Source organism: Mangifera indica, chromosome 6, assembly GCF_011075055.1.
Source record: "Mangifera indica cultivar Alphonso chromosome 6, CATAS_Mindica_2.1, whole genome shotgun sequence".
NCBI classification, from domain to species: Eukaryota; Viridiplantae; Streptophyta; class Magnoliopsida; order Sapindales; family Anacardiaceae; genus Mangifera; species Mangifera indica.
In genome coordinates this window covers 6,266,325-6,294,206 of record NC_058142.1, presented here as the reverse complement: position 1 = coordinate 6,294,206, position 27,882 = coordinate 6,266,325, and the positions used below count along the sequence as shown (strand labels likewise).

Below are 27,882 nucleotides of genomic sequence, written 5' to 3'. Positions count from 1 at the left end.
ACCTAATAAATTTCAACCACCTATACTTATAACCCAAATTAAATAATCATATAAAAGTATAATGAACCTTTACAATATGACCACTTAATGTCCATAAAAAATTGATTCTAAACTACACATTTATCCGGTTTTGTTTTCATCAAATAAAAGTATATAATTAATATGTGCCCACATAAAAAGTTTCAACAGTAGCAACACGGAACTTATCGAGGAAGTTGTAATCATTTCCTCTGGGATCCACATTATGCAAGTAGTAGAATTGTAGCATTGGAAGGTCAGTTGTTTTCTTTTCTTTACATGAATGAAAAAAATTGCCCACAAGAATACATTAGGAACAACATCTTTCCAGCTGGGGAAACCATGCTGATTCATAACTGGAAATTTGGACAGCTACAGCTAACGCGGTTGTGGAGTACTCACAATTATGTATGCACATGTGAACAATATAAGAACATATAAAAGGACTAATTTTCAATAGAAATTAATCATAATGATAAACATTTTCAAAGAATATTAGGGTTTATTATTATTTATAATTAAAATTTTAAAAATTTAAGGGAATAAACTGAAGATATATATGGATGCATGACATACATCATGAAATCATGCATACACATTCTCGAGGATGAGACATAAGAATCAGACATAAAACATTTGTTCAAAACATGCTTCCCCTATATCATGGTGCTACTTCTACTACTCTTTCAATAATATATTATGGAAGACGACCCCCTCACTCAGGCAAATCACATGGGCTGTTCCTATTCCACCTAATCAAACGGCCAGGATGGAATCCTACCAAATCATCAAAGCAACCAACAGCCCTTTGATCTGTCCCCATTTCCATCTTATGGTGCCTGCCTTTTATGGTGTTTCAAGGGGGAACAGAGTCCCCACGTTTGCCTCTCATGTGACCGACCATTTAACCCTTAGTTGACCTGTCATTGCTCCCACTATATTTATTTTTCTCTTCCTATAGTCTTCACATATAACCTTCTGAATTTCTTCACCGAACTATACAAAAAGTTGCTTAAAACATTAGAAATTAAACAATTCTTCTAACCAAATGGCGAAACAAGGTTTGGAACTTGAAATTACTGAGCTGAGATTAGGGCTTCCGGGCGGCGGTGACAACAAGATTAATGAGAAGAAAAGGGTTTTCTCAGATATCTCTGTGGATGAAGCAAATTCGAGAAACGATGAACGGAAAATTCAGATGAAGAGCCAAGTGGTGGGGTGGCCCCCGGTGTGTTCTTATCGGAAGAAGAACAGTTTTAACGAGAAAGATCGCATTGAAACCTCAAAAATGTATGTGAAAGTTAGCATGGATGGGGCTCCTTTTCTTCGAAAAATCGATTTGGGGATGCACAAAGGCTACTCTGATCTTGCCATGGCTTTGGAGAAGCTCTTTGGTTGCTTCGGCATAAGTAAGTTTTCTCTTTTTCTTTTCTTGTTTAAGCCAGTCGTTTAACATGCGTTATTAGCCATGCAAAATTAGAGTTGTTTAATATGATTATAAACTAGTTTAGTTAATTAGGGATTAACTTAAATGCTAAATATTAATTTCAGTAGAACTAAGGATTTTTATAAAATAAAATAAGTGAAAATATAGTGAGAAATTAGCTCAAAATTAGGATATAAATTCAACAATTAGGATTGATAGTAGTTTTTTAACTGTACAATAAAACATCCTTTAACTTAAATTGATTAATATTTGGGGTAATTTGTTCAGGTGAGGCTCTAAAGGATGCAGACGGCTGTGAACTTGTTCCCATTTATGAAGATAAAGATGGAGACTGGATGTTAGCAGGAGACGTGCCTTGGGAGTAAGTCTCTTCAACCTTAATTATCATTATCAAAATAATTAATATTATTAAGAATTAATTATGAAAAAATTACACCAATTCTCTCAGCCAAATGAAGGATTTAGAACAATTCAAGACTTTTGTTTATGATCATACAAATAGAAATTATGTTTTATTTTAGAAAATATTCTTGAAATATGTTAAAAATTAGTTATGAAATATTCACTGAAAATTAATTTTAGATCCCAGAAGGGTAAAATTTTATTTTCGTAATTTTATAAAATAATTTTATTTGTATAGTTTTGGTAATCATTTCTTTGATTTATTTCGCTCATAAAAAAGAAAAAGGGCAAAAAATCAATTGACAATTTCAAGTATTCTTCCTTCACGCGGGTTCTCATATGTTGGAGCATTGGACCGGCGTCGTACTGCCGACACTAGGAAATTTCTTCATTATGGTGTCGGTCAGATGACACAATTGTCCTGGTCAAACCAAAAATTATTGTTGGTGTGAATTGAGATGAAGATTCTTGACCACACTTTCAAATAAATAATGGTCATTCAATTATTTTTCATCTAAATTTTAATATAAAAATTAATATATATTTATAAAAAATAAAAAATTAAATATTTATTTATAAATTAATTTTTATTAGAGATAAAAGTAAAATTAATATTTTATTATTTAAAAGTTTATATTATTTTTTTAATTTAAAAAAATAACAATTTCTCTTTAAAATTAAGTTTTGAAAAACTCATTTTTACTCTTAAATTTTTTCTTCTTTCTTCAATAACCAAAAGATGTTTTTGCCATTGATTAACCTTCCCACCACAACCTTCTCTTATTGTTGGTCTTCCAACCATGGAAGCACCAGTGGATGAAGTCATCTTCATCTCTTTTGTTGAACGAAGAGTATTTCTCATTATTCGACCAACGGATCAGCATCAAAAGAATCTTTAAATTTGGGCATAAATAAAATATCATCAAATTTTAATTTAATATTTTGGTTTTACTTATTATTTTTAATTATGTTAATCAAGCTCATTAATAATTGGTTGATATTGGTTTACAGGATGTTTATGGAATCATGCAAGAGGCTAAGGATCATGAAGACATCGGAGGCCAAGGGATTTGGGTTGCAGCCACGTGGTGATCTCAACGCAATTTCGATAAATTAAAAGTGACTTCAAATTGATTTTGCCATGGATGGAGAATTTGAAGTTGACGGATCATTTTCGTATACACTTCATCAATTTCTGTTTGATGTTGTTGATTTATTTGATCAAGAAGACAATTAATTCTTGATTAAACAATGGCTACACTGTCTTATAGTTAAATTGGGATAGAACCCTTGATGATATATAGGAAAAATGATTTCCTTTTTTTTATGATTTCCTCTTGTTATTTAATAATTATTTGTGTCTGTTTAAGATACAATTAAGTTCTTCTTGATTATAGATTCTTGGTTTTCAGGATGATAGATAGTTTCCATTACTATTTATGTGGTTAGAGTTATATTATAAAGTATAGATAATTACTCAAATATCGATATATTAATATCAAACTCCTAACTAACTTAATTTTGTGATTCTGAAGTCAGTTACTAGATTTTGGGTATCTCACTTGGTATAACTAGTTTAATCTCAAAAATGGTGATTCAGCTCAATCGGAGTTTTTTGTTATCAATCTATATATATATACATACACACACACACACACACACATATATATATATATATATATATATATATATATATATATATATATATATATATATATATAGAGAGAGAGAGAGAGAGAGAGAGAGAGAGAGAGAGAGAGAGAGAGAGAGAGAGAGAGATTTCAACAAGTTTATTGGAGATTACGTAAAGTAGTGTGAAAATTAATTTGTGTCATAAGCAAATATATATATCCTAATTACACAATCACTACTAGAAATCGTGTATAATACGACACCGCTCTCTGATGTCAATTTCCAGCATCAATGTTGAACAACATTTACGGTGGCAATGAAAGCATGATGTGGAGGTGGTCGTGATTTGCCTCCCTTATCCTAGGAGGTTTTACTCCGACACATTTCCTGGCTTCAAGAGATATTATTCTTAGAATAAAATATACGTATAAATAAATAAATTATATAAATTTATTCATATAAATTAGAGTGATAATTTATAATTAAATAATATAATTATTTAATAAAAATTATTACATAAGAGTATATACGTATAATAATATTTAAAATCCCCTATAATTGTAATATAGTGAACTTTGTATCTCGCTATCAAATTCTTCCTTTTTCTCCCAGGCTAGTTTGCATCGGTTCATGTATTAATCCATATATATGAGCAAAGGTTTGTGTGTTTAATTTAGTTGTGAAAAGGATATCTGTTAGAAACCCTAATAATTATCCCGCAATCAAGGGGTAATTCATCGTGGAATGAGACGTAACCATCCTTGGAAAATATTACTTTTAATAAAAGAAAACCCTAATGTGAACTTCGTACTATAATTATAGCATAAACAACGGTGGATTAATTTTGGTCATGTTTGTCCTATAAGGAACAAATAGTACTTAATTAAAGAAACAATTGTTCCCAGTATATCATTACAATTACAGGAGACCCTCATAATAATGGAGTCGAGAAGACTTGTCAACTTAATCCAAGACACATGCCCACTGCAAAATGTCGTCAGGATTAACAAATTAATAAAGAGCGGAGAATTGTTCGAACAAAACCCATGTTCTCATATTCTCTAAACTTTATTTTAACAAGTAATTAAACATGATTAGTGGGTCAACATTAAACCCTAACTAGCTTTGTTTCTGGTACAGAATCTATTCTGAATTTCTCACTTATCAACAAACAAGTATATTTAATTTTCATGTACCAACTAACTAACCAAGCTTTTTTTAATTAAAATTAATTTCCGACATAATGCAGTTGGATAGTTTATGGAGATCATTTTTTAATAATATGATAGAATTATAAATTAATAAGCAAAAAGTCTCTCAAACAGTTCATCTTAATTAGAAACACTCCTTATTTTATCATGAAAAATTTTCACTTTTTTTTTTGAATTAATTTATATAATATTGTTAGAAATTTTTTGATGTGGACTAACATTAATTATTTTTCGATTTAATAAAATTGGATAATTGATTAGCATAATACAAGTTTACAAATATACTTGAATTATTAATAAAAATAAACCCAATACGCTATGATTTGAATGAACAACATAGTGTGGGTCTTAAAATTTATTGGACCTTCATGAAATCAATTACCTTACTATATATTGGCTAAGTTTTTGCTTTAAAACATGATGTAATATAACTTATAACACTAAAAGCTATCATTCAAAGAGGTAATCTTGACAAATAATCTCACAACTTTATGGATTCAAATTGTATGAGAATTTAGATATTTCTATAACCCTAGAGAATTTAATTTAGTATTTTGTAAACAATACATAGATCCTATGGATTTAAAATTGTATGATTTCATTCAGTTTATGTACAATAAAAACAAAAAGGAACTCCAATATTCTATTCTTGCTAGATGATAAATAATGTAACACTAAGTTAATAAGCCATATTCTTAATATGGTTTTGTTCAGATTCATTCATATAATAGGTAGGTTCACTAATCTCTTAGTAAACCCATCTTTCTCCATTAATAAATACTTAGAAAAAGGTGAAGCTCTGGCATAAACAGACAAACGAAGGTTTCTTCTTAGTTAATCCATGAATAAATTAATAAAAAATCAGTAATTAATCATATTTTACTAACCATTTAAATATATATAAACCCATGTTCATTCGTTTCAGTTGAAAACACCCGGAACTAAGAATCCAAAGAAAACTGACTACATGCATGCAACAACACTGCAGAAATCAAAATCTGAAAAATGCTTCTTCATACATTGAATCAAATGTTTAATTACAACTGTTTATATATATATATATATATGCATGTATGTATGTATACACACACACACAAAACCAGCCAGATCCCGCCGGACGAAATAAATTAATTACAATCTCTACCGTTGAAACTTTCCGGAAAGAGATCACACATTCTGCACGTTTCCAGATTAGAGGGCTTCCAAGAGAGAAACTAAAGATCTCTGCTTGAGAAGATGAACCACTTCGTCACCTCACTGTCTTTTTTTTTTTTAAATTTCAGAACACTGCATTCAGTATATTGACGATTATTAATTCTATATAAATTAGTAGATAATTCAAAACATATAAATTAAACCATATATTTGATGAAGTGCCAAATTAATTGTCTTAATTATGATTAATTAGTTGAAAACGTTAAAGTTAAAATCTTGTTAGATTATGACCATGTCGGAGAAAGGTGGTTGTTCTTGATTATTTTACATATAATTATTATTATTGTTGTTGTCAAAGTAAAACTTCATGATTATGGAGAGCTTAATTTCTCAGTAATCAAATTAATTAAAATTAAAATAGAAAAATTGGAGCACTAAAGATTATAAGATTCATATATGTGGTCAATTAAGTAAGAGTATTGATGTGAAATTTCTTTATGTTAAAAATAGCTAAGAACTTATTTTAAAATTAATGTTAAAAGACATATTAAATAATATTTTTATATTTTATACCATCAATAAAATTTAATAAAAATTAAATAATAAATAAGTATTTAAATTTTCAAAAACTTAATTATGAAAATGTGAGAATTCTTTTTTGGCCTCAAAATTAAATCATAAAGTGAAAAGAGAAGCAAGTACAGACAAAGAAACATGATCACATGGGTGTGTGTGTGTGTGTGTGTTGGTGGGGGTGGGGGGTCAAGGTCTCCAAAGTTGACTTTTGGCACCTTTAGAACTCAACACCTGTAATCCCCACCATTCTTTTCCTACACCTTCCACACACGAGCTCCCAGTCCTCGCGACGTGTTCATGCCGTCTTCTGCCCTTTTTTATTTTTTTTAATAATAGGTTGGTTTTTAAGTTTAGAATTTTGAAAAGAAAATCATAACTTTTCAAAATTTAAGTTTTTTAAAAAATTATTATTTTTTAAAATTAAAAGGAAAAAAAGATAGAATTCTAGTTTGTTTAATATTTATTTATAAATGGTAATTTTATTCTTAATTTTAATAAAAATTTTAATAAAATACTAAATATTTAAAATTTTAAAAGTTAACAGATTAGAGTTTGAGTTTATACTAAACCTTGAGCAGGAATAAGTCTTTTGGCCTTTATATTAATATTTCAAGACCAAAAAACTTGTTCCTACCCAAGTTTAAATGTAATCTCAAACTCATATTTTTTAACTTTTAAAAATTTAAACCCCTTCCTATAAATAAAATTTTATTAAAATTTTCAGTTAAAAATAAAAGGTAAAATAATCATTTAATAAAATGATTTTTAAAAACTAAATTTTTATCACATTTTCTCTCTCTTAATTTGAAAATCTAACATTTTTTCTCTTTTAAAGTTTTAAAAATAATAATTTTATCATTAAGGTTTTGAAAATATCACCAGAGATGGTGAAATTCATTGTTTCTGACCACATTGGTCCTCTCACCATAGCTATCTCTTCGTGTCGTCTTGTTTCCACACACCGATTTAAGTGATTAACTACGATAAAGACGATTTTATCTTTGTCAAAAGATATCACTATTATTGGTGGACAAGAACAAGTTGACAAGAGAAGATAAGTCGGGAAGAAGAGTCAATGAGGTTGGAGACAACAAAATTCGTCATCTTCAACGATAGTTTTAAAACTCTAAGGGTAAAATTGTTATTTTTAAATTTTGAATGAAGGAAAATTGTAGGATTTTTAAATTAAGAGTGAAAAATGTAATAAAATTTTATTTTTTATAAAACGAAAATTTTGTCTTTAAATTAACTAAATTTTTAATAAAATTTTATTCATAAATAAAAGTTCATGCTTTTGAAAATTGAAAAGTATAAATTTGAGATTATAGGTAACCTTGGGTGGAACAACTCTTTCGGCCATACTTCAACACACAGGGGCCATTACAACAGTAAAAGTAAATAGATGTAACCCCAGAGCGATGAGAGCGACCGGTTCCAACCGACCAACCACACCAGGCACCCAAAATCACACGATTCCCGTTAGTTTCTGTCACCTACGTGGATAAATCCTAACCGCTGTTTTTCGAACACGTGTCCATCCAGGAGTGGTTCCATTATTCTGCCTGCCGCACTGCTTTCTTTATATAAACTAACTACACGAAGCCACTAAAACTAAAGTTTTGTGTTTTGTAAGTCTTGGACTTGGTTACATAAAAAAAAAATGTTACCGGAAAATGAAAATTTTTTGCCAGAATCCGACGTCAAATTGACCTTGGGATTGCCGAGCGGAGAACCCATGTCAACCAAACCCGGGTTGAAACGTGGATTCTTGGAAACCGTTGATCTAAACCTTGAGTTTGATCAAGTCCTTGCAGCTAAACCTCCAGTGGGAAAGTAAGTCTTTTGATATATTAAATTCTTTTTAATGCATTGAATTTATGATAAAGTAGTCAAATTTATGCGAAAGGTTAAATTTTGTGATGAAAATAGGGCGCAAGTGGTGGGGTGGCCGCCGGTGAGAGCTTTCAGGATGAATGCAATGAAGAGTTGCAAGTATGTGAAGGTGGCAGTTGATGGAGCTCCATATTTGAGAAAGGTGGATTTGATGATTTACAGTAGTTATCAGGAACTGTTGAATGCTCTTGAAGAAATGTTCTCATGTTTGACCATTTGGAATTATTTGAATGAGAGGAAGATAATGTTCAATGTAAATGGAATGGAATATGTACCAACTTATGAAGACAAGGATGGCGACTGGATGTTGGTTGGAGATGTGCCATGGAAGTAAGTCTAAAGGCTATTCAGATTGAAAAGATTTGACTGCTTTTTAGTTGTTGATATCGATGTTTGATCCTTTTTGTTTTTGCAGAATGTTTGTTGAATCTTGCAAGCGTCTAAGGTTGCTGAAAAGCTCAGAGGCAATTGGATTAGGTAATTTGTTAGTCATCTACCTCATCAGTTGTTTTTTATTAAGAATTTTACTGATTTTTCTGTTCTGTTTTGTTGATATGCAGCTCCTAGAGCAGCTTCAAAGGACCCAAGTACAAGCTGAAGAGCTAATTTTTGGGGTGACAATTGGCAGGCTTTTTTGGTTTCATTTCAGTACACATTCCGCTTGTTTTTGTCGGGGAGTTTTGATAGAAAATACAGATAGTTAAGAGTGACAAAAGATCCCTAGTTTCCTGTAAATACCAGAAGTTGCAATGTAGTTCTAATCTAATCCATATGAATTGTTTCTTGGCCTCTTTCCTTTTTTATTGTTCAACCTATTGTTGGTCCTAATTCAATTAACTGAATTCATATTGGTTTCGAAGCTAGGAAAGGATGATTGCTTAAAAAAAAACTGGTTTAAGTTGATAATTTATGGAAATTTCCTGTCTCACTCTGTATATAAGCACATTTGGCAAACAGAAATATATACAGGTCATGGAGGGCAACATAACCATTGATTCTGCTTCACTAAATTTCACTCTGCTTCACTAAATTTCGCTCTGCTTTCCCCAGCAAAATTTTTCCTGTTAAGTGAGAAAACATTGATGGATTTAATGGATGAGAAGTATGCAATAATGTGGGTTCAATATAATTATACAGCTAAGGAGAATGGTTAAATTTTTCTTGGACTAGCATTTGCCACATTTGTGAAACTTTGACTTACTTGATGTAATGATTGTGGATCTAATTACTATGTTTCAGGTTTACACATCAAACAAATATGGGCAAGATCCTTGGTTACCAAAAAAAAAAATTTCTTGGACTGGTTCGAGGACTGGAAGAACAAATTAGTGGAAGTTTTGGGGTGAAGATGATTTGCTTCGCAGTAAAAAATGATGTGAAAAGAGCAATGAGCATAATACATTATTCTTTCTTTCCTTTCACTTTTCCTTTGTTTCAATGTGATTTTAATGTAATTCTATTGAATTTGATACGTGACCTGAGTGAACATGAATGAAGCTTAAAAGCGGAGGTGGTAGGAGCGGCCCACAAAATAGCACAGCCCAAAAGGGCATCACAAGCAAAATTGCATGTCGTGCTGAGACCCACATTTAAAATATAAACGTATATCAAGATAGTTCCATTATTATTTGTCTGAAAACAACAATCAAAACTTAGATCTATATCGCCAGTCTGCGTTTATTGTGGGACGTTGTTGGTTGTGACAAAAAGAGAAAGAAGGAGAATGGTGGCCGTCTCCATCACTGTTGCCAAAGAAAAGACAAACCAAAGGTTTATAGTGATGAAATGTCACTTTTTCACTTGTTCTTATTAATTATATATTTTTTAATATGAAATGTAAAATAATAATTTCTCTTTTACTACTAATAAATATTATATTATAGATGAGTGCTTATGTTTTTAAAACCTCGTAGATATGCATTTATCTTTGTATTAAAAAAACTTAGATGGAAAATAGCCTTTTAACCCAAAAATATAATCACTTTTTGGTTTTATTTCCACTTCTTAAGACCGTAAATCCCAAAGAATTTTCTTTTAAAATTGGAAAAAAAAATGTTATTGTAGAACACTAACAATTTTCTTTTGCAATTGGAAAATACTATCATACATTAATTTACAAACTGCGTTTGCATTGATTTCATTTTTTTAACCTTCAAACAAGCAATGACTGAGCAAACTGCATATTCTCCTAAGGAATCAAAATTGGGTTTTACATCATCATAAACTAAGATATTTGTCATCTAAAATGGATTCCTCCCTTCATCAATTTCGATAAGAAGCAAATTCCCTGGTTCCGATCCATTAGGTCCTTCAGAGTAGAGGGTGGGAAGGTAGGCATTGTACGCAGGCAGATATCGTGACACAAAATCTTTCACCTGTTTTATATCCATCCATTATGAAAATTAAAACATGCTGCCATGCAAGGATTTAATATGCAAGCAAATAAACGCACCTCCTCGTCAGACATTCCGGGGTTCCCAGCCTCCCTCATTGCAATCTCTGCCTGCCAAAATAACCCATAATGTAACAACTCAAACAACTATGCTGCAACATTCAACAAAGTTTGTGATCAAGTAATAAGAGCTACCTGTAATCGCCACTCATAGACACAACTCGGTTCCTTAATTTTGATGACAATCCAAGCTTTCACAAACTTGTCCCAAGCATCAAAATAAGCTTCAAGATTTTTATTTACGATTTCTAACTGTGAAAGTAACGTCGACAATGATCCTCTTTAACTTTCATGTGGCATATCAGTATCAAATAAATAAGGTGCATAAGTAATTCAGTAACTGTTCATAAATATGTTCTGAGTCGTAACCTGTGGATCAACTGCTTTAACAACTTCCACAGGAAGAGGTCTGAAACCAAGCATCCAACCTTCAAACAGAATGACCTAAATGATCAATCAAGGCAAATATGAATTGTTAGCATAAACTATATTTCGTAGTAACATAACAAAGAAGTTAAAATAGAGGAAGAAATCTCACACTGGCACACAATACAAGGAATCAGTAATGAGTTTGGTCTGTGGACCAAGAAACTAGTAATTTTAGCATTTACAGAAATCTATTTTAAGTTCTTGATCCAGAAAATATGAAAGCAGTTTCAAAATACATATGAATTATACTATATTAATGCAAAGCCTAGATGAGATTTCTGTTACCGTTAATGGACCTTCAACCTCTGGCCATGTTGATGGATCAGCTCTATCACCCCTCCCGTTATAAGCAGACTGCATTGGACAAAAGTTTTAATAAGCCGCTTTTAAGCCAAAAAGGCGCTTGGGAAACAAGCAAAATTCGAAAACCATACTGTGCTTACTTTATCATATCGAGGTAGCTTCATCTTCATACCTGGATGCCTCCAATAAAACCAATCAAAAAAGTAAATAAGAATTAAGTGCAAAACCAACCAACCGAACAAGACATCTCACCTTCTTTAGTCAATTTGCTTACAGCAGTTAGCGTTTCAATAGAAAATTGAAGATCATGGCTTCCAGCATTTCCTCGAAACTGAAAAGAAAATTTGAGATAACTTGCTCTGGCACTTCATTAAAATTCACATTTATTACAAAAAATGTTAATAGACCAATACCTCTAAAAGTGCATTTCCTGGATTTTCTTCTCTTAACTTAGCCTACATTAAACATGAATTTGCATCATAAGTTGAGAACAAAAAGCAGAAGAAAACAAGCAAGTATTAAAACTAATGCAATATACCTGACCCTCTGCTGTCAAATAGAAATCATCTATTGATAGAGTTGCAGACTTCCTGTAACATTAACTTAAGTCAGCAATGTCAGGTAATAGAGAATTGTATCTATGCGACATATTTCTGTAGCACAGCGAACTACCTGCCAGTTTTTTGAAAAAGATAATCAAGAGCAAAAACAAGTGTTGTCTTTCCAGAACCTTGAGGTGCACTGAAGCCTATCTGCATTACCATAAATATTTAAGGACCATAAGATCAAAAGAATACTTAGTAAACAGCATCCCTTGCTAGGAACTTTGAATCAGCTAAAAAACTCTATCAAAATGTCCATTGACCACACTACCATATACAAGTCAGAAAGCCTTTCCAGTATAATGAAGAAACAGACCACAGAATGGTTACCACAGTCAGAATAGGAATCAACACATACATACCACCAAGGGAGGTATATCTTCTCCGTCCTTGAACTTTGATCTATGCTGAGAAATTTGATCTTCACACCACAAGAAAACAGGTATATAGTAGTGAAAAAATCTAGCTTTCTCTGGTATTGTAAGATACAGCTCGTTGAGCTGAAACAATCGACACAAGTATGAGTTATATGCTATCCACTTGTCCACAGATTCTGCTATCTTATCTGGGGTCATTCCCATCTTCTCTAGAAGAGGACCTGAGCAAATAAATTCAAAAAGGTCCTGAACTGCTGAAATTTGGGCAGGTTTTGTCGGAAGGGCTGAACAAGATAGGCTCTGCTTCTGTCCAGTACTGGCAGCATCACTTTCATGCATGGAACTTTCTTGCAACCATGAACATGCACCTCCTGCAGAAAGAGTCCTCAAACATAGAAATGATAAGAGAAAAAAAAAATCACTCATAAGCAGAAAGCAATCAATGACTAGGATCGAGTAGTTCTTTTGAGCACCAGCAATCCATGAGGAACTAAGATTCTCTAGATCATTCTAAAATGCAAATGTATACCCAATACTTAACATGCTACTTTTTAGCTTTTCTACTCCTGATTTCAGCAAAGAATAGCCATGAAATCAAACTTGTGGAAAGGGAATTACAAAATTTAAATTTAATACAGTTATCTAGTGCAACAAAGCAAACAGCAGGAAAAGTGCTTAGATACACAAATTAATCAATTTTCAGATGTCCACAAGGAAGATGTTTAAAAGTGAAAGAATTTCAATGAACACTGTACAGTTTAAAAAAATAAACCAGACAGGATCAAGTAGTTAATGTATGGAATTTTTAATTTAAGTGAAGTTTGCTTATGCAATGGTTAATATATCAATTTTTTTTAATTTGAGTGTAATTCAAACAGTTAACTAAGAAATTAACGTCCTTCAACTACAAAAACATAAGACAGCTACTTGTCAATCAAAGGCCGAGACAGCAGTTGTCCAGGAAGGGCAAGTTTCTCCTGAAGTTTTAAAAAATTTTCTTCAAGTTTCTAACGCTTTTATTTTTTAATTAAAATTTTCTCACAATTATCTAAACTTAGCAAATGAAACATATCAATTTGTTTACATTTCTTTCCTTCTCTAATTTTTATTGCATTTTGAAAAAATATAACTATCAGTATCATTTGAAAACTTAAGTCTTACCATATTAAAATTTTTATACTACAAAAAGAAATATCATGAGTAAAATTTCTAAGAATGTCATATACATAAATCAGTAAACAATAATTTCAACATAATGACAGATTATTATTAAAACCTATGTTATATAAACAATTCTTCATAAAGAATCTATTTGTGTTTTTAATAAGGTAAAAACTAATTTTTATGTACTGTTCAAGATATTTAGAAATGCATATGTGCCGCTCCTGAAGGAAAATCTTATCTCTACTGATGTCAAAAATAAAACATTGCAATCCCAGAAACAGCAACCACAAAAGATTCAAAAGCTTAAACAAATAGAACTCGACAACAAGAACCATGTAACTAACTCTCTGAGCATAATAAAAACGAAAACTTGAATAGAAAATAATGAAAATACCTGATTTTGAGAAATGGTTTTGCATTGGAGAAGATTTGAGAGACGGGTTTGACTTGGATTGTGAGAAGAGGGAAGAAACAACAGAGCAATGAGTGTAATTAGGGAAAAGGAGGTGTTTACACTTAACATTTATATTATTATAATAAATATTGTGATAAGCACGAGAGTAATTGGTAATATTAAATAAAGAATTCGTCATTGGAGACGGAGATAAGATGTTCAAAGTTGCCATTTTCAACTATCTCTCCGAGCTTCTGTCTCTCAAAGAGTTGGACAGCTAAGAGTTTGGTGACGATGAGTGTGTATGGATTGGTTACTGGTTTCGTTCGTTAGGAACCAGACAGTATGTTTCAGCTGTGAAAGTACTAAAATGCCACTCTTAAATTCACAACTGAAAGGACTAAAATATCCCCACCGTTTGCCTCGTTATCATTAGCCTTCTCCCTTGAAGTCATTGATAAACACACTACATAAAATTTTGTTTAAACTTCTGAATTAGTTTATCTTCCTAATTGTTATAAATGATTCGATTTATGAATAGGCCGAAAGAATTATGTTATGCAGTTGACAAGAGAGAAAAGTCATTTACAAAAGTCTTGCGGTCAACTACTTATTATATAACTTCGAATTCAAAGGGTGAAAAAATTTCAAAAATCACATAACCGAAAATACAACCTTAAAAAACAGATAAGTTTCTTATGGTTAAAGACTCACTTTCCTAAAATTTAATAACAAACTTACAAAACATGTATTTATTTTCTCTCATGTTTTACAAACCATTACCTTATCATTATTCTTAAGTCAAAGGACTTATTACCCCCTCAAAGTATGTTGACTTTTCAAGTTTTTTCTTGTTAATTTTGAAAATTTCATTTATTCATTTATGAGCAGTTAAAATTAGTTGAGTCTATTAGTTATATCATTTTTTCCTCTTAAACTTTAAAAACTAATAATTTTTTCCTAACCCAAATTTTCAAAAATAATATTTTCCCCTAAAGTTTCCAAACTTTCACATTAAATTTTTCAATAATAATCGATGATCTTCATATGACATCTCTTCCTCTTCAACGTCTTCTTCTTCCGGTCATGCTCCTTCTCGTTCTCCTCGATATCATTATCAACGAAGACGAGTTGTATTTATTGACGACAATGTCAAGGAGGACAAGAAGAAACATGACCAAAAAGAGGAGACATCGTCGGTTGTTGTTGAAAAATTCAAATCTGAAAGTTTGTAAACCCTAAGAGGGAAAATATTATTTTTGAAAACTTGGGTTGAAAGAAATTATTAGTTTTTAAGGTTTAAGAGGGGAAAATAAAATAAAATTTAAGTTTATTTTTAATATTACAGATAAAATAATTATTTTACCCTTAAAATCATTAATTTTAACTATTTATGAGTGAATAAATAGAATTTTCAAAATTAACAAAAAAAAACTTAAGAAAACAATATATTTGAGGTGAAAAATACTCCTTTGGCCTTATTTTTAATTATTATATTAACTCAAATATATTTTTCATCCCTATAAATGAAAGACAACTCTGAAAGGGAGGGAGATGAGACAGTTTTCTTGCAATTCTCTTTCAGTATATTAATATCAATAATATGGACGTAAGCCCATACAAAATTTATTTTGATCGAACCACAAAAAAAATCATTTATCTTATTTTATCGTTTTAATACACTTCTTGTTGATATGATTTCCATGACTATGATATTAAAAAGAAGGAGAAGTAGCAACGAGATGACTTAGAAAAAAAATTCAATAATGTAAACAAAAGGGGTATCTTTGAATATGTTTTTTTTTTTTACCGATGACCCTATCTAGTTTAATCAAACAAATAAACTCTTGAACATAATAATCAGATCCATAATTATAAATTAGGATTTTATAGATACAATAGAAATTTAAATTCTAATATCCTTTTGTTAGAATTAATTAAAAGCTTAATTCAAAATGCTGATGACGGAAATTTTCTCAAACATACTCAAGCAATTGCAACTCCATAACCAACTGAAACTCAATAAATTAGTTTTTAGGTTAAAAAATGAACACTAAAGAAATATCAGAGAGTTGAGTCTTTGGAAGAACCAAAACCCAGATGGAAGTGGCAAGAAGCACATATGAACAAATACTACAAAGATTCAAGGAATGAATTTAACTCTAGAGACTAAGAATTAGACATTGTACAACCAACCTCAAGGAGAAACCAACAAAAGCCAAGTGACTTTCACCTTAAAGCTATATGTTATCTGTTAGCAGCCCCCTCGCAATGTAAATGACTCAATTGCTTGTCTTCAAAAAAGTGTTTCAAGCAGTCTTGAAGAAGTCAAAATTCCCACAGATTTAAACTGCCATGGCAACACCCTTTTAGAGAACTTTTACAATTTCAATAAAAGTGAAAAGGAACTGCATTCAAAAGAATAAATTAGATTGATCACTGTCATCCAGGCTTGTTACCTTCTGTTGCCTATACTTCATGCGTATAGCGTTCAGAGGACAACCATTGGTATTTAGTTGTAAGTCTTGTAATGCAAACACTGTCGCCTTTAGATCAGATGCCCTGTAGGTCGTGTAATGTTCAAGAGTTGCATTCTGCCAAAAACATTAGTGAAGTCAGTCTCCAACAGAGTGGTAAAAAACCGTGTTTGAAGACTGATAAGGAAGAGAAGAATGCAGACCCATGGGTGACTTGATTGATCCAGTGTCCATCTGGCGAGAAACACAGCTGATGCAGCAATGACAGAAGGAAGGAAATTCAAGAAATCATAATCCACCAATGTCAATTCTGCTAGGAAATTGGCCAAATACTCCAATTCAAGACTAGGGCTCTGCAAATTTGTATTTCAATTAGTTAGTCTTTCTCTAAACAGAAAGAGATAGGTATCAAACCTACCAACCACATTACCTTGTAAGAAGCTTGTGCTGCTCGAAGAAATCTCCTGAGACCCAAAATAATTTCCCAGAAAATTGCATTAGGAATATCATAGCACATGCTATAATGCATATCTAAACATTGGATGAGCTGGAGTACCTCAGAAAGGTTTTTGCAGTTGGTGCAAATAATTGAAAGCCAACATGTTTTAGTACACGTATCTCCATCTTTAGAACCTGTAAAATTATTTTCCTCAGGAACATAAACGAAAATTCTCAAGCAGGGAGAAGGGATACATGAAAGGCTGACTCTGTTAGGGATGCGATATAAAAAAGCATTCAATAGATCTAAACTATGTAAATTTTAGAGATAAAGTACAAAACCTATGCTTACTTTAGTGAAGATGCTCTACACCATATCACTCCCTTTAACACAAATATATTCCACATTCAGAGTTCTTGACTGTTAAGCATTTTAATTGGCTAGAGCCCAAGACATACCTCCTCTTTTGTGTAAGTGTTGTCGGTGATAAAGCAAAATTCTTCTACTCGTGGTGCACATATTTCTTCATACTTCCTTCAAGTCATATAGAGGAAACCCACTGTAAGCATTAAATCAAATAAACTAGAAAAGATAGCAATTATGTGCTTAAAAAACACACAGGTGGATGAGGCTAATAGATGTTTAATATACAACAAAATAACAATAACTGACTACAAAGTTATGCGAGCCCTATATTTGACCACAATGAATATATATTGAGCTCCGGAGTAAGAGAGCTTACGAGGAAATCAACATGCAAGTGATGCCAAGCAGTTGAAGTCTTTGTCTTTCAATGTAATTTTGACTAAGAAACCAATCAATGAGGTATACTGTCATGTAAAGTGTATCCGGCACCAACTTATATTCTTCAGAGACCTGAAACCAATGATAAATTAATTTTTAAATTGCCATTTTGTCATTTACAATTTGCATAGCTAATGCTGCAAGGGCTTTACATCACTAGAGAAGGATTTGAATTGCCGGGAATAAAATTAGTTTCTCAACTTGAAAGAGTCACTAACTTGTAACTCCTTTCTCATGATAGCATATAACTTTTGGAAAATGAATAATGCTCTGTGAATGCTATTCAAAATGCTAAGAGAGAGAATTAAAGACAACAGAATGAGCACTGAAACAGCAGCCGGAGGAAGCAAAAACAAAGTTCTCTGTACTTTGTATTTTTTTTTTCTATTTTTTCAATTAGTCCTTTCTGTTTTTGGTCAGAAACAGTTTCTCTGCAAGAGCCACTGCAACAGACAACAGTCTTTAAAAAACAAGGCCATAACTCAGAATCGAGCTTTGTAGAAAAAATAACATGCGTTACTCAGATTATTTAAAATAGCAAATTTAGGTAATGAAGTTATTCTTACCTCAACAAGCCAATCAACCAGAATCCCCCGCATGGTTTGAGTTATATCACATTGTACTGTTTCCATAGAACTAGGAGATGGTCTTCGGATGAGCTGTAGAAGCCAAATATTAGGCCACAATTTAAAGATTCTTGCAGCATTAATTTGTGCCAGTACAGCCATACACTATAATGTGACCAGAAATAAAATTTATATTGTTCATCCTAGGATTGTATGCTGCATATTTAAAATAGTGAATCTCGTTTTTCCATGATCTGGAGTAAATTGCAGACAAACTAAATTTGTAAGGTCTAAAAGATACAAAACATAGACATATAACAGGAAGGACAAACATGAATGTTATAGAAATAAAAGAATGGTGTCTACATCACAAACCTCAGCAACACGCATATTGCTGTAAATATCAGCTGCATACAAGCTGCACAATTGAGGATCTGTATCATCAGCATCAATATTTATGTAGTCAGGATCACATGATGTCATCAACTTCCCATGAAGGCTGCCTTTCTCCCCTGTAACCACATTTGAAACAAAAATACCACTGATTTTTTTGGCATGCAACTAATTAGGATAAAAGTAGTCAACATATGTAAATCTTTAAAAGTAACAGATACTGTATACAAAAACTCCCACAACTATTTATAATTAGGCATTCTAATCCTTTCTGTCAACCTGCAATAAATAAGTGCATAGTAGTTATCCTGCTTGTGGTTGAGAAATGGAGGAGTTGCAAACCTTTATGTAAAGAACTTTGAGACTCTGAAGAGACACTGGATCTTTGATCTGCAATCCTTCGATCATCTATGCCACACTCCTGAATAGTAGTTAAGAGGAGAGGTTTATCTGTATCAAAATTAGTTGAAAGTTCTTCCGGTTTAGATTCTTCTTTCACTATGTCTTTGGTGATTTTTGTTTTTGAATTGGCTTGAACCTGCAACTGTCCTACTGAAGCACTAGGAGCCACTTTGGTTGCCCTGGCCTGACCTCTTTTTGCCTGCTTAATGTTTTTAGCCTGAAAAATACAATCTGATTACTGATTGGAAAGGAAAAATAAGTTCTAAAGACAATTAAATTTAATCAACCAATTAGATATGCAATAATGCAGATACTTTCTAACTGTAAATCATAATAGAAGGTACTTCAGCATGTGCTAGCATAACAAGGATGTGAGAATTAGAATCAAAACTTCCCTTTTCTTTGCTCAATCCCAACTTATTTATGCACATGAAATAGGACTCTCTATCAACCTATGAAACTTATGAAATGAAATTAGCCAATTCAATGGATTGCTAAGGAATTATATATGCATATTTGTGAGCAAACAGTGAGGAAAATACATTAACCTGAATTTTAGTTGCATTAAAGCATCTCTTGTAAGAACTCTCACAGCAAACATTTGTGAAATCCTGAAGCACTGCTCTTCTTTTATGCTGATGGTCTGGATTATCGGGTACATTGGTGTTGTTCTCATCCAAGGCTGCTCGTATTGGATTTCCTCGTAGAGCTCTTTTTTTATTTTCTTCAGTAGGAGCTTTTGAAGGAGGCATTTGTCCAGCTGAGCACAAGGCAGCAGCTCGAGCACGTGTTATTCGTCCAGCAAAATCTCCAACATTAGAAGTCGTGGAGTTCTGCTTCTTCATATTTATGAGCCTCGGAGAACAACACAGAGCATTAAACAAAACTAGAAAGTTTGTACCTGCAGCAAAAAAACTTTATCTGAACCTAGCAAATTCAAACAGGAATTCAAGACAAAAAGTTCAACAGAAACACGCTTAAAAGAGAGAAACAGAAGAACATGAGATCAGAATAAAATAACTTAAAGTCTTATCAGTCTTATCATTGCAATCTTTGTCAGATCTTGAACCTCATATAGTTCAAACTTTCTTTGTGAAAATACATTAACCTATTGCCAAGTTATCACAGATCTTTCTCTATTTCATCACCAAGAAATTTATTTAGGTCCCAATTTATATAATCAAAATCTCAAATCCAATAGCATTTTCCCTCCATATTGCACACAAACAATCATCAAAGTGCTAAAATATTCTTGCAATATGGAGTAACTATATAGATCTTGTATTCCTGGCCAATAATCACAAAGAAGTTCTTGGAAATATGTCTTCCCAAGTTATTCAGTAATTGACTGAAAACCTTTGTAAAGCTCAGAAAATTTTATTAGGTATCGAGGTTTACCTTGACAAGCCTCAACATGAGGAAAATATGCAAACTACTATGAAGAATGCAAGAATCAAACCATATATAAACTTAGCTACAAAATGCATGAAATTTTTCAAATTTCTAGATGTGAGATAATAAAAAAGATTCAAAAGGTGAACGGAAAATTCAGATCAAATTCAAACAGAAGAAGATGAAAAGGACAATACAAATCCATAAACAAACAAAAAAAAAAGGGAAAGGAACCTGTACTCTGTTATGCTCCTAATCTTGTCAAAAAAATCTATGTTTTATGACTGCAAGATTTTTCCAAATTATAGCAACAAAAGTGACCGAAGCAAAAATAGGAAACAAATGAAAAAAAAAAATGTCTAACCACAAATCAAGCAAATAGAAACATAATGTTTCCAAAAAAATCATATAACACAAACATAAACTGAGCCACATTATGCTCATTAAACCTTAATCAGAATTTCTCACTCTCTCGGATCCTAGTATGTAAAAAAATTTTCAAAAGAAACCAAAGCCTTAAATTTTCGTCACCCTTTTCCCACATTTTCTCAGCTACCAAACGAAACCCACGTCCCATCAAGAACGCAACACCAAACCGCATGACAAAAGTTCAACCATTTTAAAAATTACAGCAAACCCTAACCAATGTAGCAGGAAACAAACTTCAAAAACAGCAATTCGAGAAAATCTAGAGACATAAACACAAATAGGATTGTTCATACATGAAACTGCATGTGCCTAGACGCATGTATGGATCGAAATTGACCTGATTTTTGAGTTCTAAGATTCAAAAAGCAAGCTTCTGAAAGAGAAAGAGCGATGCTTTTAATATGTGAGTGAGTTGAGAGAGTGAGGTGCCAGCTACGGGCGGGCGGGATAATGAGAAGTTTAAACTCAAGAAAAATACTTTCATCATACAACAAGACTTCAATTTTTAATATTATTTTTTGACTTTAGAAACAAAATTTTAAATTATTTTTTATTTAATTATATAAACTATAATATTAAGCGTAATACTATACATACCTACTTTACGTACACTAATAGATATATATTTATATATATTATCACATGATTAAGTATTATTTATCTTTAATTTAAAATCATCTAATTACATAATGACACATATCAAATATATATATATATATATATATATATATATTTGTATATTTAAAGTAGGTATACATAATTTTATTATAATAATAAATATTCCAACTTAATTTTAGTAATTTAAAAGATAATTTATGAAGTTATGATAAAATTAATTGTATTATTTCAACATATTTTAAATATGAGAAAAACTAATACAGTATTAATGGAGTAAGAGAAAGTTTCCAATTCCATAAATCAATTGTATAATTTGGATATAATATGTTTAACAATAGATTTCCGAGATGTAAGCGATTTGTTTACGTGTTTGACTTGTTCATTGGCATTAGGGGTAGATTAGTCATTTAATTGATGAGGACAAAGTTGTAATCCTGTGTAGACTTATTAATTAAATGCATTTTTGAAAATTCAACTATTTTTTATTTATTTATTGAATTGACTAATTTCATTTTTGTGGAATAAATTAGTCATTAGAGTTCAATTATAATAATAATAAAAAACTAAGTAGGTGACACATAGATTCGTATAATAAATTTGATCATTTCGATTGAATTTTAAATAGTTTTTACTCTAAAAAACCATAAAAAAGAAAGAGAAAATATTAATAACAAAGTTAATGACACGTCAAAGTAAATAACTAAAAAAAAATTGTTAGAAAAATAGAATACATTTTTTAAAATATAAATATAATATTTTAAACTTTAAAAGGTTATTATTAACCCTAAAATAAGAAAACTCTGTATATTAGGGTAAAAAGATAATTTTATAAATTAAACTAGAAAAAATATTATTAGTTTTAAAAATTAATTTAAAAAAATGAGGTAATTTTTTTAAATAAAATTTTTATCTTGAATAATAATAATAAAATTTAATAAATAAATAAATATTTAGATTTTTAAAATAAATACACTGAAGTTTGGGGCGCACTGAAACTACATGGGACTATGTCTTTAGGCCCGTTTGAAATTTGAAAGCAAAGATGGTAAGCGAATTTATTACAAATAATTATAATGTTGATCTTGGCAGCTTTTATGAGGCATGTTCATCTTCGATATTACCTGGAAACCACATGTAAGAAAGTTGAAAAGTCAATTATAACAATGATTTTGAAATTCATTTCATCACTAAGCAGGGACAATTAAGTCATTACAAGCACGTGGGTATACATCTAGGAAAGTTAACAAGTTATCGTTTAATAATAATGGATCACCAATAAGTTAAAGTAAATCCAGGAATTGATTATAATTTGATTATCACATTCAAAAGTTTACCATCCCCCAATTTTACATGATTGGAATATTTGAAGTTTGGGTTATGAGTTTGAAGTTTAAGTAAGGTGTTTTTTTTCTCTTTGGAGAAAATTTTTGAAAGGGAAAAGAATTATTCCCACCCAAATTTTGGCCCAATCTCAAATCACATCCACGAAATATAAAAAACTTAAACTTCCACCCATGGTCAAACTGTTGTCTAAATTTTTAGTTAGAGACAGAAGTAAAATGGTTATTTTATCTATAAAATTTAAAACTTCAAAATTTTATCATTTCCCTCTCCAGGTTTTCAAAATTAACACATCAACCCATCCTCAAAGTTTAAAAAATTTATATTTCACCTCTAAGGTTTGCTTCTTTCTCTGGCCACCATCGACGTCAGACTCTTTCCACTGATCTCCATTCCCCGACTACAAATGACGACAAAAGATGAACCTTCGTCACCCAGATCTGGACAATAAAGTATCGTCGAGATCTGAAAAAACAAACGAAGGACGATGTTTCGTTATCCTTCGTCATCGCATTTGGATGATGTGATGAGCGACAAAGAACGATGAAGCATTGTCCTTCGTCATCTAGGTTGTGCGACGAAAAGATCTCCGTCTCTTCGTTGTACTGTGCGATGAGGAGATGGATATCTCCTCATCGATGCCCGAGATTTTCCACTGATCTCCCTTCTTCGACTACAAAGGACGAACTTTCGTCGCCCATATCGCATTTGGATGATGAGACGAGCAACAAAGAACAATGAAGTATTGTCCTTCGTCATTTGGGTTGTGCGACGAAGAGATCCCTGTCTCTTACGGTGCGATGAAGAGACGGAGATCTTTTCGTCGCACTAGGAGAAGGAGGAAGTCGGAGACGATGTGCGGAGATGAAATCGAAAGATGAAGATGAACAGTGGGGGTGAAATTGCTGTTTTTGAAAGTTATGGGAGAGCCCTAAGTTTGAGGGGTGAAAATATTATTTTTCAAAGTTTAAAAACTTTAGGTAAAGGTAAAATGTTTGTTTTTAAAATGTGAGGGGAGTGAAAAGTAATAAATTTTATAAATTTTAATATAAACAGTAAAATGATTATTTTATCTCTCCCTTTAACAGAAAAAATTAACAAAAGTTTGGTCATAGATAAAAGTTTGAGTTTTTCATCTCTTGTGATTGTGAGTTTGAAATTGGACTAAAATTTGTATGAAAAATTGTCCCTTTTCCCTTTTTTAAAATATATAGCTATAATTTTGAATTTCCTTTGCATTAAATAATGTCTAAATATGTTATGATTGATTAGTTGATTGTTTACTAATTGATCAATATATAATATTTGAAATTTTTTTTTTTAGTGTACAAATCACATATTTACATTTTCTTATGTATATCTATTGTATGGTCAAATTTCTTGCAGTCAAATGTATGAGAACAATATTGAAGAATCATCTAACTACACAATTAATAATTAGATACAACATTTACTTGTAAGTTCATCTAAAGTGTAAGTAGAAGACCCATTTTTCAAAAATAATATATAATATTCTTCTCCAAATGCATACTTAAAAGGAACATAAACCTAAAAATACGTGTTCACTTAAAACTTTGTTTTAACATTCATATATCTAGAAATATAACTAAACAGAGTCCATGATACAAACATGTCAAATAACGTGCAAAAGGGTCGTATCGGTATGGATTGACAGAAAATAGATACAAATTCAAAATAAATAGCTTATACAAATAAGAAAGATAGAGTTGTATCCTACCTAAACAAATACATGTGAATCCTTTAGATATCGAATCTTTTAATCGATTTGGAAAAAGTCAAAGTGTAGATACAAACTATTTGTATTACAATAAAACTATGTTGATACGATTCGATAATTTTGAATCACCAATAAAGTTACATTTAATATAATATCATTATTACTAAATTAAATAGATGATCTGATTCATGATAATGTTAATTATTTTGATAATATATATTTTTATTATCAATAGTAAATTATTTGGTAATAATTATACATATATTTTTTTGAGATGATATGGCATCCTCCCCTTAAATATATTAAAAAAATTAATAATATAATTTTGTTATAAATTTATGATCACTTATTCAATTGTTTAGACAAAACTATAATAATTTTTAATTAAAATAATGAACAATGTAACCATCAAATTGAAAAAAAAAAAATCTAATATAATATTAATATGAAAAAATATTTTATAATATACAAAAAAAAAAAAAAAAACTCTAAGACATGTTAATTGAACTAATCATTATGTTAATTTACAACAAACAACTTTTAAGTGTTTTTAAATAAAATAATATTTCAATATATTTTTATTATTATCAATTAAATATAATAATTATTTATATATGACAGTTTATCAAACATAATATTAATTTACATTAATAATCATTTAGGTAATTTATTTTAATGGTAGTATTTTATTTTAAATAATAAAAAATTATCAAATCAAACACATCTTAATTGTATTTATATATCTTAATTGTATTTATATATAATATTACTCTTTATATTAGAAATTCTCAAGATCAGATTAGTTCGAATGTCCAATTTGTTAAACTGGTAAACTAGTGCTTGAACTTAAAATTCGATTTTTAAAAATTATGTATCGATATTTTAACCTATTTTCATTACCCAATTTTCCATTTTGAGTAATAAATTTATTCGGTTTTCAAATAATTTTGATTACCTTATTTGTATTTTTCTTCTAAGTAAGGTTTCTGAAAGTTAAAATTAAACCTGTCATTGGGTCATGTCGGCCATGACATAGCGGATGCGCTTTGTAATTTTTCAGGTTGTCCAAGGTCGATGTTTAGGTCAAGCCATGTCGACTCGACATGACTGACCAAATAAAAAATTAAAAAGGCGAGCACTTGCTAAAGGCTACGTGGCTTTTGTTTTTTTTTTTCTCTCTAAAATTTGGCCATAAATACCTCACAAATTTACTCAATTTTTCAGTCAACTTTGAGCTCTGAACTCTCTCAATTTCTCAACTCTCATTTCTAGTCAAACTCACTTAATCTCTCTCTCAATTTTTAAAATTATTTTATTTTTATTTTTTAATAATTTTTCATTTCTTGTTTTTTTTCCCACAAATTCATATCAAAATAGATATTAAATCAAAAATAAATTTAATTCTCAACTCTCATTTCAAGCCAAACTCACTTAATTTCTCTCTCTAAATTATTTTGTTTTTATTTCTTTTTAATATTTTTTCATTTCTTTTTTTCCCTCAAATTCATATCAAAATTTATCTTAACTCAAATAAATTTAATCATTTTTATTATTTAGATAATAATAAAATCAATATTTTGAATAAGAAACTTAGTCACAACCACCAGTGAACAAAAAAAAAAAAAACCAAAGTCTACAATATGAGAGCATTTCAATCAAATAAAAGAAATTATCAATAGTAAATTGGTTTGACATACAGATATTGCGATATTTTACTAATACATGTGAGTTTAAGCGGCATCGAATATCTCCATAAATATATTAACAAACATTGTAAAAAAATGTCACAACACTTTAAAAGATAACGATAAATTGCATTTACAAGATCAAAATATGTATGTGAATCTTATTCCGCTATTATGAGAGAAATGTCTAACATCACATATAATTAACAAAGTATAAGAGATATTATATTAGAATGATATATGCAAAATAGTGTTTAACTTGTATTTAAAAAAGTTTCTAAAAGCATATTAAGATATAATATGGTCCGAAATTATGAGTAAATGAAAATAAAAACTATAGATGAACTTAGTCAATTTAATAGTATTATTTCAATGATTTGGATTTATTGATATATAGTAACCAATAATCAAAATATATTTGTATAATGACTTATTATATTAATTATGACTAATAATCACCAAATAATAATAATAATAATTTAGAGTTTTAGAATATTTGCATATTGATGCAACCATTTATAAAGAGTTTGCTAATATGTATAATGAATATCCAATAAATAAAAGTATTTTCCTATCAGATTTAATAATAATGTTAAATTAAATGATAAAGTTATTAATTTAATAATGAAACGTTTATACTTATTTTTTATTGATAAATTATTTAATATTAGATATACACTCATATAATGACTATTTTCTTATAAGGTTTATTTTTTTGTCACTTCTTTGGTGATTGAAGCTGACCAACCTTCTCTCTCTCATCTCTCGGATGAGGATGAATAATTGGCTGATTGGAGGTCTATTCACCAGAGAAACAACAAAGAAGAAAATGCAAATCCTAAAAGAAAAATAATAATTTTTCAAACTTTGAGAAGGAAAAATTGTTAATTTTTAAATTTAGAAGAAAAAATGTGATTAATTTATAGTATTTTAAATGTTTTTATTAAATAACAATAATAGTAAAATTTAATCGATGGATATGTATTTAAATTTTAAAAAATTAATTAATATGTGTTTGAATTTGCATTAAACTTTGGGTGTGAATAAGACTTTTGGCCTAAAACAAAACGCCGGGGGAGGAATGAAAAAATTAAAATAGAATAAACGATGTAAGGGTGTTATAGTCATTTCACAGATTCTTCGGCCGAAAATAATGCAGTCAACGATGGGCGGTGGAAAGTGGGATTTGGATAGATCCTAAATGAATTTATTTATAAAAGCAATAGGAAGAGGCATCTGCTCTTGCTCTTCAGTAAGGTATGAGGGCTATTAATTTTATTTCTAAGAGTGAATCACATGTTCCCACCCAAGGATCAGCTTTAAAACATTTTTCATCCCTAGTTAGCACAAATAATTTTTTTTTTTTTTACCCAAAAAATCAAGTATAAATAACAAATTTTCATCCAAAAGCTAGCTATTGAGATGGGAGAGCCCAAGGCCATATAAACCCCATATTAGTTACTCATACTTTCCAATGTGGGATCCAAGTCCCATACCTTGCATTTAGGATCGTAACATACCACCACGCTCCGCAGCCCCGGCG

The 27,882-nt window shown here is 30.6% G+C and overlaps 4 protein-coding genes across 5 annotated transcripts; 2 read left to right on the top strand and 2 right to left on the bottom strand.

Annotated features, from left to right (window-relative positions):
• Positions 1-977: 977 nt before the first annotated feature.
• On the top strand, positions 978-3,286 carry LOC123218400 (auxin-induced protein AUX22-like). The gene is made up of 3 exons (XM_044639853.1): positions 978-1,427; positions 1,733-1,826; positions 2,879-3,286. The coding sequence occupies exons 1-3, from the start codon at positions 1,067-1,069 to the stop codon at positions 2,982-2,984; spliced, it is 561 nt and encodes a 186-aa protein (XP_044495788.1). The 5' UTR covers positions 978-1,066; the 3' UTR covers positions 2,985-3,286.
• A 4,770-nt stretch (positions 3,287-8,056) lies between these two features.
• LOC123218501 (auxin-responsive protein IAA17-like) lies at positions 8,057-9,123 on the top strand. Its single transcript, XM_044639973.1, has 4 exons — positions 8,057-8,274; positions 8,371-8,664; positions 8,750-8,811; positions 8,895-9,123. The coding sequence occupies exons 1-4, from the start codon at positions 8,102-8,104 to the stop codon at positions 8,930-8,932; spliced, it is 567 nt and encodes a 188-aa protein (XP_044495908.1). The 5' UTR covers positions 8,057-8,101; the 3' UTR covers positions 8,933-9,123.
• Positions 9,124-10,392: 1,269 nt separating this feature from the next.
• Positions 10,393-14,404, bottom strand: LOC123218076 (D-glycerate 3-kinase, chloroplastic). Its single transcript, XM_044639288.1, has 12 exons — positions 14,056-14,404; positions 12,483-12,868; positions 12,191-12,270; positions 12,057-12,108; positions 11,932-11,973; positions 11,771-11,849; positions 11,659-11,690; positions 11,501-11,569; positions 11,156-11,230; positions 10,922-11,038; positions 10,787-10,837; positions 10,393-10,709 (listed from the first exon to the last, which is right to left on the bottom strand). The coding sequence occupies exons 1-12, from the start codon at positions 14,285-14,287 to the stop codon at positions 10,575-10,577; spliced, it is 1,350 nt and encodes a 449-aa protein (XP_044495223.1). The 5' UTR covers positions 14,288-14,404; the 3' UTR covers positions 10,393-10,574.
• Positions 14,405-16,060: 1,656 nt separating this feature from the next.
• On the bottom strand, positions 16,061-21,400 carry LOC123218524 (cyclin-A2-4). Of its 2 annotated transcripts, none has more exons than XM_044639994.1 (12): positions 21,251-21,400; positions 19,685-20,037; positions 19,077-19,353; positions 18,717-18,853; positions 18,342-18,434; positions 17,714-17,847; positions 17,430-17,505; positions 17,089-17,165; positions 16,963-16,996; positions 16,736-16,885; positions 16,515-16,649; positions 16,061-16,405 (listed from the first exon to the last, which is right to left on the bottom strand). In XM_044639994.1, exons 2-12 carry the CDS (start codon positions 19,979-19,981, stop codon positions 16,352-16,354), a joined length of 1,464 nt encoding a protein of 487 aa, XP_044495929.1. In that variant the 5' UTR covers positions 19,982-20,037; positions 21,251-21,400; the 3' UTR covers positions 16,061-16,351. The 2 variants fall into 2 exon arrangements, with proteins under 2 accessions (XP_044495929.1, XP_044495930.1); XM_044639995.1 differs by having other exon boundaries at positions 21,295-21,384.
• Between the last annotated feature and the right edge of the window lie 6,482 nt (positions 21,401-27,882).

Bases quoted from the DNA above. Each gene is read 5' to 3' on its own strand.
- LOC123218400 (XM_044639853.1), top strand. From the start codon at position 1,067: ATGGCGAAACAAGGTTTGGAACTTGAAATTACTGAGCTGAGATTAGGG. The intron at 1,428-1,732 runs GTAAGTTTTCTC...TAATTTGTTCAG, and splicing joins CTTTGGTTGCTTCGGCATAA to GTGAGGCTCTAAAGGATGCA. The intron at 1,827-2,878 runs GTAAGTCTCTTC...ATTGGTTTACAG, and splicing joins GCAGGAGACGTGCCTTGGGA to GATGTTTATGGAATCATGCA.
- LOC123218501 (XM_044639973.1), top strand. From the start codon at position 8,102: ATGTTACCGGAAAATGAAAATTTTTTGCCAGAATCCGACGTCAAATTG. The intron at 8,275-8,370 runs GTAAGTCTTTTG...TGATGAAAATAG, and splicing joins GCTAAACCTCCAGTGGGAAA to GGCGCAAGTGGTGGGGTGGC. The intron at 8,812-8,894 runs GTAATTTGTTAG...GTTGATATGCAG, and splicing joins CTCAGAGGCAATTGGATTAG to CTCCTAGAGCAGCTTCAAAG.
- LOC123218076 (XM_044639288.1), bottom strand. From the start codon at position 14,287: ATGGCAACTTTGAACATCTTATCTCCGTCTCCAATGACGAATTCTTTA. The intron at 11,039-11,155 runs GTTACGACTCAG...TTACTTTCACAG, and splicing joins TTAAAGCAGTTGATCCACAG to TTAGAAATCGTAAATAAAAA. The intron at 10,710-10,786 runs GTGCGTTTATTT...GATATAAAACAG, and splicing joins CCGGAATGTCTGACGAGGAG to GTGAAAGATTTTGTGTCACG.
- LOC123218524 (XM_044639994.1), bottom strand. From the start codon at position 19,981: ATGAAGAAGCAGAACTCCACGACTTCTAATGTTGGAGATTTTGCTGGA. The intron at 18,435-18,716 runs GTTTGTGATGTA...TGGCTTCTACAG, and splicing joins GCAATATGCGTGTTGCTGAG to CTCATCCGAAGACCATCTCC. The intron at 16,886-16,962 runs GTAATGTGGTTG...ACAAATTTGCAG, and splicing joins CAGCACAAGCTTCTTACAAG to AGCCCTAGTCTTGAATTGGA.